The 15,733-nt window shown below is 38.1% G+C and overlaps 1 protein-coding gene across 1 annotated transcript in view; it reads left to right on the forward strand.

Moving 5' to 3' along the window:
• Positions 1-3,980, forward strand: part of LOC116652888 (SKI family transcriptional corepressor 2-like) — a 5,693-nt gene extending 1,713 nt beyond the window's left edge. Inside the window, exons 3-4 of the mRNA XM_032442434.1 lie at positions 738-845; positions 2,242-3,980. Coding sequence (XP_032298325.1) covers positions 738-845; positions 2,242-2,292 — 159 coding nt within the window. The 3' untranslated portion in view covers positions 2,293-3,980. The remainder of the gene's footprint in view (positions 1-737; positions 846-2,241) is intronic.
• Positions 3,981-15,733: the final 11,753 nt, after the last annotated feature.

A 15,733-nucleotide genomic window follows, 5' to 3' on the forward strand; every position in this document is an offset into this window, starting at 1 on the left:
AGAAAACATTTGGGAGATTGTTTTTTTTTTTTCCTTTTCTTTTTTTCTTTTTTTTTTTTTTTTCTTTTTCTTTTTTCTTTCATTTTGACTTTGGGTCGCGTTTCCTCTTCCTGCTCTGGGAATTGGCAGATCCAGTTCCTGTAGGCAACTCTGCATCAAGACATAGACTGTGAAGTTGATACCTGGGTGCTTTTCTTAGCTGTGCTCTTCTATTAATTGGTGTTAGAAAGTGCAACCTTGTAGCATAGTTATTGAATAATCATTAATCTATGGAGGATACACAAACCCAAAGGTTAATAATAACAATTAATAGTGACTTTGCTAGCAGGGAGACTATTTTCTCATAGTTATTAAAAGGCACTCCTGTTTATGCTATGTATGGAGAGGTGATTTGGCCCTGGTGTACTGAATACCACTTCACTGCAGCAAGCCCACAGATGAATCCTCCCCATTATCTCCATTCTGTCAGGCCTCTCACTTTTTCTCTCTTTAAAATGTATCAAGCACTGCTCTCATTTTAAATAGAAATGCTCAGGCTTTAATCAATCCTGACATTTCCACTGGAAAATAACATCTAGCTCTCTTACACAGATAAAAATTTATTTGCCTGCAGCTGGTCTGCTGTAGCTCTCTGGACCTATTCACTTCTCAGAGAAGACTTGGCTTTTCATGGTCTCTAGGTACCACGGGGCAATAAATAAAAAGTCAGTGCGATGGGGATGTTCTCATTTTTACAGGCACAACTCTCCACTGCCTCCTTGCTGATCTCTTCTGTCTGCCTAACCAGCATGCTCCTGTTGTCCGAGACCCGTCTCCTTTATTTGTATCACACCCCTGTCTGGCTGGTCAGTGAATCCTAATAATAATCATGTTTCATGTCTCAGAAATCTAATAATCAAGTTACTCATTCGTATAAATTGCAACTAAGCTGTTTGGGTTCATTGTGTTATCCCCACTTTAAAGGCAGAGAAACCGAAACAGGAAAATTAACACATTTGCCCAAGGCCACAAGTGGATTTAAGAGTAGGTCCAGCACAGGATTTAGACCATGCTTCCTCTTCAAGATTCTGAAGCACGCTGTGGAAAATGTTTTTCAAGAAAGGAATGTAGTATAAACCTTATTTTTCATTGACTTGGTATACTAGTCAAATCCCGTGCTTTTATATATATAGATATATATATCACCTTTCCTTTTCTAAGCACAAGATTTATTTGACTTTTGACAAGGCACGGTGGTACCTTTCAGTTGCAGTCAGTTTATTGTGGAAACAAGAAACATTTGCTATGAGATTGTGAGCAGTAATGGGAACAGAATTGCTTGTTATTAGGTTATTGTAAACAATATCCATTGGATGTTACATTGTAGTTGTAGGCCAGCACAATATAATGAGAAGTTCAGCATTAGTATAGATAAGGTGCTATTGCTTACCTGGTGTGCATCAGTTTCCACCGTAATTCTCCTTCAGTGCTTTCAGAGTTAAAATACTTAGTGTGGGTTTAAGCACTGAAAAACATGTGGGACAACCATATACCGTGAGAGTTAAGATTTATATCATTAAGCGGTGAGTTTTGTAGAGTTGTGTCACTCATGTCAATGAAGAAAGAAGTATTCTGCCGGCCCTTTAGCTGTGGCATGACATCAAAGCTACATTATGGTATGACTGAGCACAGATGGCATGTCTAAAAAGCAGGTGTACAATATAACTTTCATATTACTGACACGTAGATATTTCCTCTTCCTCAGTGTCCATTCCCAGACGTTTGCTTGTCCAACCTTCTACAGGAACTATAGAAAGTCCTGCTCATCCTGCTCATCCCTCATGTCTGGAATTGTATCATCAAAACCCATACAGAATATGTGTTTATATATATTTGTATGCATTTATGCTGACAGCTCCTTTCTGAGGTTTTCTTTCAGAGTCCTGATTTGAGGAAAGTGGATACAGATCTCACTCAAATAATCTTTCTCCAGTACTATCAACATTGCCTGCCAAAAATAAAAGTGGCATATGAATCACAATAATTCACTCATGATTTGGTGGATTTAAAGCCTGCAAAGGAGCATTAGAAATCCACATGATGTTCCTGAAATTCATGGACTTTGAATGGTGGTAAAAGTATATTTAGCAAAACACTATCTTATTGATATTATCTGTCTTATTTGGACTGCAGATCTATCACCTATTCAAGCAAAGGACAATATTAACTGAAACTATCTCTGTCCAAATGTTTATCTTTCAGGTGAGGAAACTGTTGAATCTGCAGACTGAAACTATCAGAAGCCTTTCCTGAGGTGCCCCTTACTGAAATGTTACTGTGGCATAATGATTTGGAAATAAGCTTTTGTGTGAGAAGAGCTATCAGATCCTCTGGGAAACATTACAGATACTTTCCAGTTCCTTTCAGACATGTAAATATGCTTAGACTTAAGCAGAGAGTAGAGTTGGGGAGTGGAGTAGGGCAGGGTGTAGGGTGGGGTTAAAAACTTCCTCATAGATCCTGGAACCAAATAAATATGTGGGTTGTTATTTTTTTTTGTTTTTTTTTTTTTGCTTTGGTGTTTTTTTTTGTTTTGTTTTGTTTTGTTTTTTTTCCTTATCTGATGTTAGCTGGAGCTTGAAATGGTCAATATTCAGAAGAAATACTGCATAAATGTGTGTATATGTAAGAGTGATGTTGACCCATGCTTAAAAGGGAGGGTCATCTTCTGCTGTTCGTCATGGATGAGAAACAGAACTCTACATAATGCTCAGATACTTGCATCGATCCCAAGAAATGCAAACCTTATAAAGCATGACTTGTTTCCAGCTCATAGTGTGTAGCTATAGCTATAGCACAGAAACCGTTGCATGCTACCTAGCATTTCTCATGATGTTTTTGCTTTCTTCATGATTTGTATTATGCTAAGCACATCAGAAACTGAAGATAACATTTGAGGTTTTTTTTCCCCCTCTTAACCTACAAGAACAGCAGCCTGACTTCTTCAGTGTGCTCATGTGCTATTTACCTGTGAAACCGAGCAAGAAGACTGCTCACTAGCAAAGTCTGCCCATCACTGTCCAGCTGCCTAATGACATGTTAAGACTTGGTTTCAACAACTGTTCTCCAGTATTACTGTAACTGGTTGCAGTTGAAGATGTCAGTAAAAAAATACAACCAGGCTGGAGTGTCCTATGCATATTTTAAATGCAAATGGCCATTATCAGCTGTATCATAGCTTTATCTGATTTCTGATCTCAGTGGTGGCTCTGTGGAAAAGACTCAGATGACTTTTTCTGAACACAGCTGCTCCTTTCAGTGCATTTCTGCAATCTTTTGATTATCTTACATACTATCTGTTGGGTAGACACCAACCTCCTGAACTTAGGCCTGTGTCACCTCACTACCTGTGTCTCTCCTAAAAAATCTGTTCATTCAGAAGGACATCATGCCAATAATATAACAAATTCATCTGTCCTTCTGCAACCTGTCTCGAGTTTCTTCTAGCCATTCACTGGAGGTGCTTGTTTCCAGGCCCTGGTGCTGCACAGTACCTCAAATTGTTCAGCTTCTCTTCAAGATGGTAACTACTTTCCGCTCCACATCTCTGCTGCAGAAGATCTTGTGATTACCTGAAAAAGTGAATTGCATCCTGTAGATTTCCCCTTAAAACTTCTGCTTCACAGAAGAGATCAGCTTGTGACAGATGCGTCAACGACGTCAGACTCACTTCTCTGTTGCCTAATTGCCCTCTCCACCTTCTGTCAATCTGAAACTCTCATTTCAGAAAGGATTGAAGGAGTTGTATTAATATTTGTGCTATCCACTTTTTTCCTGCACATTGTCTACTCCTTCTGCTTGGTGAATGGTTTGTCTTGGCTGCTTTTAAAAATTGTTGCCTCTAGTGAGAGACTGCCAGCTTAAACCAGTACAGAGAAGCCAGGTGACTGTCTACTTCTACAAATATAGGTTGTGTATAATAAATTCAGGTTTTACATCTATGCAAATTAAGTCATCATATGATTCTGACTGCATGCATTTATTTTATTTTTTTTTTATCAAATATGGCATATATTTCACAAATTATATTTAGCGTATACACATGATGCTATTCTGAGTACCTGACTAGGAATTACAAAGTGTACCATAAGATCTTAGTAAATGGGGTTATGGAACAAGAAGAAATAAGAGAAAATCACCTCTTTTCCTTGTATTCCTGACAAGTCCAGTGTAAAGGCTTTTCCTACTCTAGATGGCAATATAAACACCTTACCACAGAGCTGTTCAGAGATACAAGTACATCTTGTTGTTGGAAATTTTGAGAATTTACAAAGAACAAAACAAAATATCCTTAAAAAAAGGAAGTTTTAAAGTAACATGTCTTTGGTCTAGTGTGTATCACATCTACTTGGTATGGCCTTCCTCTAATGTTTCAGTCATGCAGCATAAGACATTAGTCACAATGTCAAAACAAGCATGTTACTTCTGCAAAAACGTATTTTCACCTCAGGAATATTGCGAAGTGAAAATAGGATTTAGCATAATTCTTCCTTTTGAGTTTTTCTACAGACAGGACAGTTTTAGTGTAAAGCTCTAAATCTTGCACAATGGTTCCCAACCATAGGTATGACACACCTGGAAGAATCTGCCAACTGAGTGCTGGCCAGGATTACGCTGAGAAGGTAACAACTCAGTGTTTTCAGTGTTAACTGTCCTCAACAACTGCTGGTTTTTGTTGTTGTTTTTTTTGTTTTTGTGTTTTTATTTTGTTTCGTGTTTGTTTCTTTATTTTCCCAATAAATAAACAAGTATTTTGTTGTGCTCAAGATGTCTCTGTCAGTATTTATATTTCAGACTGCAGGAGAATCTGGACAGAGTGAAATGTGCAGTTCATGTGGAATTTAGGTGTGATCCAGAAAACCTCTGCTAAACAGGTGGTTGCTAAACATCAGAGCAGTACATTAGTCCCCCTAATTCATCCTTATCCATCTGGGAATCCCAGGCTATCTTCTGGGCCTGCTCATGCCCAAGTCCTCTGGAACCCAGCTCTATTACGTTTTGCTCCTCCACCCAAATCACCTAATTGGCACAACCTGACCCCTACTCCTCAGGCTCTCATTCTTTAATATATATATATATATATTAAACTTCATTTCTATTTTTTTTTAATCAAGGGTGGCGTTGTGTACGTACTGCAATTTCAGATAGAGTGGACAGAAATAATCGCAGGAAAATTCAGCTTATGTTCCAAGCCTGAGAATAGCCTAAACATTAGATTATGATATAAGGAATCCTGAATGTGTTGTGGGGCCTCAAGGGCATTGTTTCAGTGGAAGGGTCAAGAATGCTTTTTCTAAAATAGCCATCAGACTGATGGTCAGAGTCCTTCCCTGGGGGAGAGGAGGGAGCCTTTCAGGGCAAGAGCAATGAATCCCGTGATTTTCTGACTGCTCTAATCACAGAGTTGTTATACAGAGGGAGATGAGAAGCCAGCTTCTCCTCTAGCTATGTTTTAATGAAACATCAGTTTTGAAGGAAAGATCACAGGAACCTATTTTCATACAAAGAATCAGGGTGTAGATACTGAGTGGATGGAGGCATCTCTCAGACAGCCCTGTAAAACTCTGTAAAGAGCCCTGTCTTTACAGGTAACCCTTGGGTAAAGGCCTGGTTTTAGAAGGAGGAAGCATTTTGTATTTGGGACAAACCTGTATTTTTTCTCTGCTAGTGACAGTCAGCTTATATTGGGCTCAAAGTACAATGTGCTGGCTGTTTTCTAGGCTGCCCAAGCCTCTCTCCATGCACAGCACCTCACAGATATGGTTCTGGATATCAAATAGGGGACCATAAGCTTGAAAACAGGATGCTGGAACACCAAGGTTTTGTAGCACCAGAATTCTTTACTGGATTACACCATAAACCATTTAAATTAGTATCTGTCTGTTCATAGCAGTTGGTTCCTTATCAACACCAATACTTAGTGCCTGCTAGTAACTGTTCCCTCAGTAGATTTTATGGTCCATTTTAATTTTGTATCACAAAGGACAGCACAGAAAAAAATGTTGGACTGAATATAATTTAGAGTAAAAACTCTCACTGTGTTTCCCATTAGAAACGGTAACGGTTAGGACACTCAAATTGGTTTGAATTCTCTAGGTTACAAGGTTCAGTTTATATATTTGTAGAAGCTAACTAAATTAAAATGAAAACTTTTACACTTTTAATAGTTTATTTCTCATTAAAAAAAAAACAAAAAAAAAAAACCAAAAAAACATTCAATTTGGTCTACTTGTTAACTCCTCAAATCAGGGAGAAACATACTTTTGAGAAAAAGATGACAAAATGACAACAGCGCAGAGCACAGATTAACCCTGCTGCATCATAGCTGGCTGCTTTTGCCACGTACAGGATGTATGGGCACAATTCAGACCATTTGTCACATGTGTGTTTCCTTCCCCAAACCTGCGTGATGTAGCTAAAGAGGAGGTTACAAAAGCTGTCCTGAAAGCCTCCCACTTGTGATCTGCATCCTACAACATGGAATATTCTAAATATCATGGGCTTTCCCTAGCTAACAAGCTGGTTATTCTGGCTATGCATAGAGATACAGATTTGGGTCTTAATTAGCATCTGCAGTTTAATCAAACCATTTATGATCCTGAGAAATCTGGACTGTGGTCTTTCTGGTTTTTTCTGATGACAGACAAATACCATAAACAAAAAGGAATTAAAATAAAGGTTTAATAAATAAAGCATTTGCAGCAGCTATGGTTGTGACAACTTTCCTGGAAAAGTAGGAGGTCTGAAGCTCTGTTTTTTTAGTGTCTAAAGAAGATTTTAAAGACTGTAAATGCAAGAATAACACATTAGGGAACTCACAAAAGCTTTTGTAGTTTAAGTTTAAACAGTAGTCCATTTCACTCTGACTAACTTTCTCTCTGTGACAAGGCTGTAAATCTCCAGCTAGGCTCAGTTTAATCATACAAGAAGTTGGCCCAGGCTAAAATCAGGAATAAATTGCCATGAAAGTGGATTGGCCTGTTCAGTCTGGTGACCCAGTGAAACAGCACAGTACTTTATAATCTTTGACGCAGACAGGTCTTCATTGTTGGAGGAAGCAGGAAGTGTAAAGAAGGCTGTAATTGCATATTCTTTAATAAGAAATATAATTGTTGCTTTCTCCAAGCAGATCTCAGACATATTTTAATAGTGAGCACACTCTGAAAAGTCTCTGAAACACACCCTTCCTTCCTAATTTGTTCATCATATACATTGATATATTCTAATGTATTTACACCCTCTACAAATGTAGTCCACGTAGGGCATTTCTGACGTGCAGTGTAACACTTTTTTGCTTTTAGATCAACTACTATGTAGAGAAATGTAATGGAGCATGACTCAGTAAGAGAAAGAAAATCCAAAAGATGTATTTGTTTTCACACTTTGAAGTTTCTGTCTTAAAATAAGGGTTTATTATTAACATGATTATAGTGATTGGAGTCTTTACTGTAGTGCTATCTTTCATATTCATTGAATGAGTTCTGGTTGCGCACAATGATTTAAAAAACAAAACAAAATAAAAATCAAGCAGTTTTTGTTTCAAGAAACTCTGAATTAGTAGTGAAGTAGTATTGTTTTCTGTACTGAATTTGAAGGAATCACTTTTTGTTTTGAAGTACTAAAGAAATAAATCTTGGGCAGTATGAGGAAATGCACAAAACACATTTTAACCACTGAGTGTGAACTTCATCAAAAACAGACGTGAACTTTTAGCCAGGTTTTATCTGTGGTGTCTCAAATGCAGTTTTTCGTATTCCTTCACATTCAATACTGTTGTTCTAGTCATCACAAAACAACTGCTTGTTTTAATTGGCAGTAGGGGCAAGGCTTCCTGTGAACCATGGTAACTGAGGCTTGAGATTTACAAATGATTGTTTAGTTTTTATCAAGCTCCCTCAATCTGTACAGCTAAGCAAAAACATGCTATATTTTGGAAACGAGTTCAGCAGCAACTGTCCTTCAGAAACTCTGCTATGTATTGTTCTGCAGTGCCACGGACAGCTTTTTTTTCAGGACAATTAGGATCACAGACACATGTTCTGTTGAATATCATGTTTTAAAAGGCCTAATTCTTATTTCTGGGAAATGCAAAGTGAAGAAAACATTAGCTTTTCCTCCCAGGAGTCTCATTTCTTCAGCTTATTTATAAAACAGATACCCCACCAAGATAGTGGACTTCTAAGACATTGAATGGTGATGCAAATGTAGAACAATCAGCTCTAAAATGTTAGAGAATTCAGGCTTCATACATGTAGAAGTCATTTTTGTTTTATTTGATTTACTACAAAAATAAAAGAAGTGAAAAGTAGAAGAGTAAGGAAAGAAAAGAAGAGGAGAGGAGAGGAGAGGAGAGGAGAAGGAGAAGGAAAAGGAGAAGGAGAAGGTAAAGGAGAAGGTAAAGGAAAAGGAAAAGGAGAAGGAAAAGGAGAAGGAAAACAAAGGATAAAAAACTATTATCTTGTAAACTTCCAACTGGCTTTATAATATATACAGTTATCTGATACTACTTGGTGAGAGTTCATCAACTGCTTTTATACCTTTCACTAATCAGTTATTCCTTGATTGAGTTTTCACTTGCTCAGGTGACCTGTGGATCCCATCCCTAATGCTTACAGTATCTTAACAGAGAAGATTCTATAATAAAAAGTATATCTGCAGGAAGGAGAAAAAGAGCATTACTGTTTGCCATAGTTTATATGGTTTGCCTTTTTCAAAACCACACATCTAGGTAAGATGTACTAGTGAGAGTAGGAAAATGAAATCATGGTTTGCTACTGCTTGACAATATTCATGCAGTGAGTCAAGTCAACAATACCGAGGTTGAGAAGAACACAATCCAAGGAGGCTGCCCATGCAAATGATGCATCCTAGTTGCTTCCTCATGAACTCTTCCATGAAATCTTGCTGCACCCATCTTGATTGCATATGCTAATCCTGTCTTCTTAATTGAGTCATAACAGATTTATCTGAATTTCCAACTTCCTCTTCTCTTTAGAACACTAATTAAAAGAAAAAATGATTACACTTAAGATATCCATGACAATAACAGAGTTTTCTGCTAGAGAGACAAATTTTGTTTTTATTTATATGGAACCATTTAAAATCAGTGATCTTGAGTTGGTTCTGCACTGGACATTTACTATCTACAAAGTTCAAAATGTCCTTATCAGGAAGAGAGTTTGTATAATAGATTTTCTAAAATTCAACACAGACAGAAAAACTAAGGAAAAAAAAATCAACTTCTATATTGAAATTTATTTAACAAGTCAAGATACAGTTGAGAAAAAGTCAGAGTGAAAATGAGCCCAGAGATACTCATGCTGACATATATTCTTCTTCTGTTCCTCTAAATCAGTCACTGTCGCTACTTGGCCTTCAGAAATAGCAAAAAGGGAGCTTGTATATTCACTTTACAGAATATAGAGATTTTGAGGGATGCCCCTTGCATGAGCAGAAGATTGTCCTATGCTACTTCTTATGCCAGATGCAGATTTCTTGTTATTTTGACTTAGAAATTACGAGCTCTCTAAACAATATTTGCAGCCATTGATGTTGTTTTTTGTTTTTTTTTTTTAATATATGAAATAAATAGGATCTAATTAAAGAAGTCCAATGAGAAACCCCTTTCTTCCTCTTTTTTTTTTTTTTTTAAAGAAAACCAACAATTTCTATTATGAAACTGTATGAAGCTATTTTTAAATATTATTTTATTTTTTAATTATGTTTATCTGTTTATTTTTCTTCTCTTTGTAGCAAGGCACTTCATACTCTTGCTTGGTACCCCTCAGTATCGCTGTTGTTGTCTTTTTATTTATTATTTTTGTATTCAGCAGATTAAATCATACTATCCTATTTGTGATCTTCCCACCGCTACAGCTTTTGCCACCCATAACCTTATTTTATGATCAAAGGGGAAATAAAGGGAAAGCAGCAATGTTAATAGGCTTTCCCATGCAGTCGCTGTGGGAATGGTCTTTTTATAAGTGTCTTGAACTTGACCTCTTCAGACGGCCCAAAGGTCCAACACACATTTTTAAAGTTGCATTTAAATTTTAATATTTTTATTCTGTGAAGCCATTTAAAACCTGGCCCTCAAAACACAAAGCATAAATCTTTCAGGACAGTCATACAGTAAAATTGATGTGTGCGGAAGAGAAGTTCCGGAAAACCCCTAAAGCTCTTTTGCTTTGCTTTTCATGTCATTTTATGGATACCTTCCCTACAACACTACCAAATAATCAAACAAAATTCAATGAATAATATTGTGATTTCATCACTCTGGCATTTGAACTTGCAAATACAATTTAGCAATGAATTAGGAGAGGAAAAGTTTTGCGTTGCCCCACCCTCATTATAAAAATGTTCTTCAGAGCCAAGCATTTCAGGCATTAGAAAGATTTACAGTAATAATATAAGTAGTTATAATGAACTTGGGAACAAGGGAGTCTTGTAAGAGATTCTCAGAATGAGAGGGAGGTTTTGTAAGCAATTCTATCAACACTAAATAAATATTTAGGAAGATAGTCTTCTCTTAGTAAGCCTGTATAATAATTGTAGTGCTAATAGGAAGTATATGATTTGGGTATGAGAAGATATGTATCTGTGAGTCCATACAACTTGTTTGTGTGGGTGAATCTAGTTCTCATTAAAGGCACTGATTTGACTGTCCTGATTGCTACAGTCTTCTTTCCATGAAAATAAGTAAGCTTTGTCACCAGCTGTGCAAGATTTCCAGCCATTCCCCAGTTCAAATGAGGTGAATCTCTTTTGTTTGTGCTCTCTTTTTTGAGTGGATGGCATCCAGCAAGGCAGCCAGATGTGACAGAAAAGGGCAATTGTTTTAAATGATCAAACTTGACCTATAGATGGAGGCTACACCACTGCTTATCCCTACAATACCAGTGTGCACTGCCCAAGCCTTATAACACATGCAATGCCACTTTTATTTTCCCTTGCTTGTGCAAACTTCTTAGCTCCAACTCCAAAGAGATCCAAATCTCTGAGAAATCTGGGGAATGGGGAATGGCAAGGAGAGGGAGGAGGCAGGTGACATTACCCCCCATCCACCTCTGTCATGCCTTCATTGGTACCCCCTTTCAGTGTCTTGCTGCAACATGAGGGACTGGGATGGAGCACGACCTCCTGTTCCTGGCACTCACCCTGGCTTTCTGTGTGCCTTGCTGAGCTGAAGATGTGCACACAGAAACAGGGAATCCCACTGAAATTGCTGGAAAAAACCCTCTAATTAACTTAATGGGATTTTTAATATTAAAAGGGAACTCCAGCTGGAACCAGATCTGAACCCAAGTGCGAAACGTTCCTGAATATACTACCATAAACTTGTTTCAAGGAGAACATGTGCTCAGACATACAAACGGCTAGATTCTGATCCCAGTAACAACAGCATGAGTCTCTTGACCCATATAAACCAAGCTCAGAGGACTAGCCCCGAAGACCGTAAAATGAAGATGCACACATGCGACAGGAGAATATGAAAGGAGGGTGGAGTGAGGTGGATTTAGCCACACATCTTGCTTGAACACCTGAAGACAGGTAGACCTGGCAACAGTTGCCTGAGACAAGACTTTCATCCTACATAATCACTACTTTCCATAATTAAGAGCAGAGTCTGACTGAGTTCACACTTATCAAGCTGTAGTCTTACTACACTCAGGTTCACCATACAACACTTCTTTCCCTGCCCTCTAACAAGCACACTTCACTTTCATTTAAGATAACTAGCTGAGCTGCCATGATTGTTTGGCTTCTTGGAAGGAAGGGGACTGGCTTGTGAATACCAAGAAGATAGAATGAGGAGTGAAGAAACAGATTCCCCTTCCAATATAATGCGATGAGGCAGCAGGCTGGGCTCAAAATAGGCAGAGGAAGTGTGGAATGACCCAAGTGATGACAGGCTTGGTGGCATTCTCCTGCATGTATAGAAGACACTTGTTTAGTCCATATGTCTCCACATTGTAGCTGAAAAGCTACTGTAGTGTTCGCATGATATTCAGGCTGCAAGTTAAAGCTGAAGAAGAAAGCCAGTCTGTTTCCATCTAGTTTACAAAATTTTGGAAAATGTCAGTAGAATAAGGATCTTTACATTAACCAGGCTTTATTCTTTTCCATCTCTGGAATTACCAAAAGCTCTCATTTTGATCAAAGTTAATGCGAGTTTTCCTGAAATAAGAATTGGCCCTTGATAGGGCTCTGACTTGTCACCTATTTGAGAGTGCTTTCATTACTTTCTGATTACTTACCCAGTGTTGCCAAATTTAACTTTTCTTTATTAAGTAATTTGATACTCAGAGCTCACAGAAAACATGTCATCCTTCCCTTTCATTTTAATTGATTCAAAGCAAACTCTATTTCTTTAAGCAGATTTATTTATTTATTTTATTTTTTGCATTGCACATCTGAACTCGCAATGAGAGAGACTAAAACAAAACAAATAACAACTTACTTTTTTGGAACTTTTGAACAAGCTAAAACACATCTAAAACTGTATTCACAGTAATTGATACTAATTTAAATGCTGAAGCAGCACAAACAAGAAATGAAAAGGAGTATTTTGGGTCTTATCTTTTGCAGTGTGAATGTTTTTCACGCTTAGCTTTTCATAAACGCAGAAATACTATACCTTGTATAATTTCCATGGTGAATGCTATTGCTGTTTGGCATTTTGAGGGGTGTGGTTTATAATTTTATTAACACCATCTGTTGTTTAAAAGATAATATAGAATGTTTAAAAATTACCAAAAAGGCTGGTATACACAGAATCAGGAGCAATATTTGCATTTTGCTCTTTGCCTGGCAATTTGTCTACACATTCTGATTCATACTGAAGCTAGTTGAATTTAACTCTTTATGGTTCATGAGATATTTCAAATATCTTCACTGGACTAGTTCATTATGTATCTGAAACAGTCTTTGATGCCAGATCTTGAAAATGCTAAAGGCTAAGGAGGGTAATGAAAGGATATTTTATGAAAGGACTAAGGACCCTGAGGATCATCTACAAACAGAATTACACATCTTTAAAAGGGAAATGCAGGACAACAAGATGAATGAGGAATGGATATGTTTGTATAAATTTCTGCTAGAAACACTGAGGTACATCTAAAAGAAAAAAAAAATAGAAAAACTAAACTAAATAAACCCTTCTTTCCTGAAGCTGAATGGAAACACAGCATCATGAGCAGGTGGTTTTACACATTTTACTCCACCCACAGCCTGAGAGCAAAGCCAGTTAAAATACAAAGACATGAGAGGTCATAAATACAGGAGGTAAGGGATGCTTGAGTGAACTTGGAGGAAGATCAGTGACAAAAGACCAGGAGAGATGCCTGCATCTTGGCCAGGTGGAGAGCTATTTCAGCTTAGCTTAACAGGCTTAAACCATCATGGCCTTCTCTGATCTCCATTACCTAACTGCTTGAAATAAATGGCCAGTTGCATTTAGGGAGAGAGGAGAGATAAAACACTATTAGATACGAGCTTTTCAATTACAATTTGACTCTTCTGGATTTATGGGGCAGAGACAATTGCCCTCTTTTGCTAGAAATGCACAGAGAAAAAGATATTTTCCAGCATGAATCTTCAAAACAAAATCTGTAGCACTTTGGCTTCCAGCTACAGATTTCCTATCTGAAGGATACACAGAGGAGAACAAATCCCTGTTACTAAGAATGGAAAACACCATGTCAAGGAAAGGCCCATCAACCTAGCTATTCTAGTATAGTATTCATATTCTGCAGTTAAAAAACAAACAAACCTAACCAAAGAGACAAAAACTTGTATGAATTGTATACACTTTATCAAGGAATTAGGCTGATTTTTATTCTAGAATGTTCCACTCACAATGCAGAGTAATTATTTCTGAAAAAAGCCTTTTTTTTTCTTTTTTTTTTAATTGCAATGAAGTGTCCACAGGGAGCTATTGCAGAGTAGTTATACCAGAATTGCTGTGCTGCTTAACTTCCCCATGTAGACAAGCCTTAAGAAATCAAATCCAAAAGAAGATCGAGGAGAAAAAGTGTCTATGCATGTGTTATAGAATAAAGTGTGAATTCTAAAAGTTTTACATTATAATGTAGATGCTGTAAACCACACATTCATCCCAGGAAAGTACATGGTAATAGCAGCAGTAAAAGGTTTTTGTGGAACTGAGTGTAATAAGAATTCATACCTTTTCTTCTGATTTAAAAGTTACTTTCAAATATTTAAAATTGAGCTTTTACCTCTACTCAATGCAGGCACACTGCTTACCAAACAGGTTTTTGATATTCCCCCTCTGGATCTTTTGGGAAGCTGTACTTAAAAGCTATGCTCGATCTCTGGAATATAGAATCACACAGAATCACAGAATGACCCGAGTTGGAAGGGACCTCAAGGATCATGTAGTTCCAACCCCCCTGCCTGGCAGGGCCACCAAACATACACATTTATTAGATCAGGTTGCCCAGAGCCCTGTCCAACCTGGTCTTGAACACCTCCAAGGACGGGGCATCCACAACCTCCCTGGGCAGCCTGTTCCAGGACCTAACCACTCTCTTAGTAAAGAACTTCCCCCTAACGTCCAACCTAAATCTTCCCTCTTTTAACTTAAAACCATTTCCCCTAGTCCTGCTATTATCAGCCAGGAGTAAGTTCCCTTCAGGTACTGAAAGGCTGCAATGAGGTCACCCCGCAACCTTCTCTTCTCCAGGCTGAACAAACCCAACTCCCTCAGCCTGTCCTCATAGGGGAGGTGCTCCAGCCCCCTGATCATCTTTGTGGCCCTCCTCTGGACCCTTTCCAAAATCTCCATGTCTTTTTTGTACTGAGGGCTCCACACCTGGACACAGTACTCCAGATGGGGCCTCACAAGAGCAGAGTAGAGAGGGACAATCACCTCCCTATCCCTGCTGACCACCCCTCTCCTGATGGAGCCCAGGATCCCATTTGCTTTCCGGGCTGCCAGAGCGCACTGCTGGCTCATGTTAAGTTTCTCATCTATCAGGACCCCTAGGTCTTTCTCTGCTGAGCTGCTCTCAAGGACAACTCCTCCCAGCCTGTACAGGTGCCTGGGGTTCTTCCGGCCCAAGTGCAAAACCTTGCACAATACATAAAATCAGAATACACAATACAGAAGCATCAGTATGGTCCTGGGTCATAACTCCTTAAATGAGATGAAATGCACCTTTGGCATGTGCCTCAACAGCAAATTAAACACAAGAACAAGAAAGAGGAGTGTTTTATTAGCTGAACTGGTACCCCTCCTGTTATATTAATACTTTAAGTACTTTACTAATAAACACAGCCTACACTCCCTCTTGTGTCAAGCTGAATGGTGTATAGTTGCAACTATAATGATTATACTTGGGTCCTATTTACATCCTCTTGTAACTTTCTTTTTATTAAAACAAGTCAATACAAGTCAGAAAATTTCTGGAATTTGTGATACCGGTTGGTAGTTTGAAAATCTTATCACTTTATCAAGCACCAGATCCATTTTCGTGCCTGGTGCACTGGACCTGACTGATGAGAACTTCCACCTCCCAGTGCAGGTCCCAAGATTCATGGCTGCTTAGGGTTCATATCTCACTCAAAGCAAAGTCAAAGTGGCCTCCTAGGCAAGGACTGGTTGAACCTAGGTCTGTAGTTTTCTTTTTTTTCTTTTTTTTTCTTTTTTCTTTTTTTTCTTCTTTTTTTT

Source organism: Coturnix japonica, chromosome 2 (genome assembly GCF_001577835.2).
Source record: "Coturnix japonica isolate 7356 chromosome 2, Coturnix japonica 2.1, whole genome shotgun sequence".
In the NCBI taxonomy this organism is placed as follows: domain Eukaryota; kingdom Metazoa; phylum Chordata; class Aves; order Galliformes; family Phasianidae; genus Coturnix; species Coturnix japonica.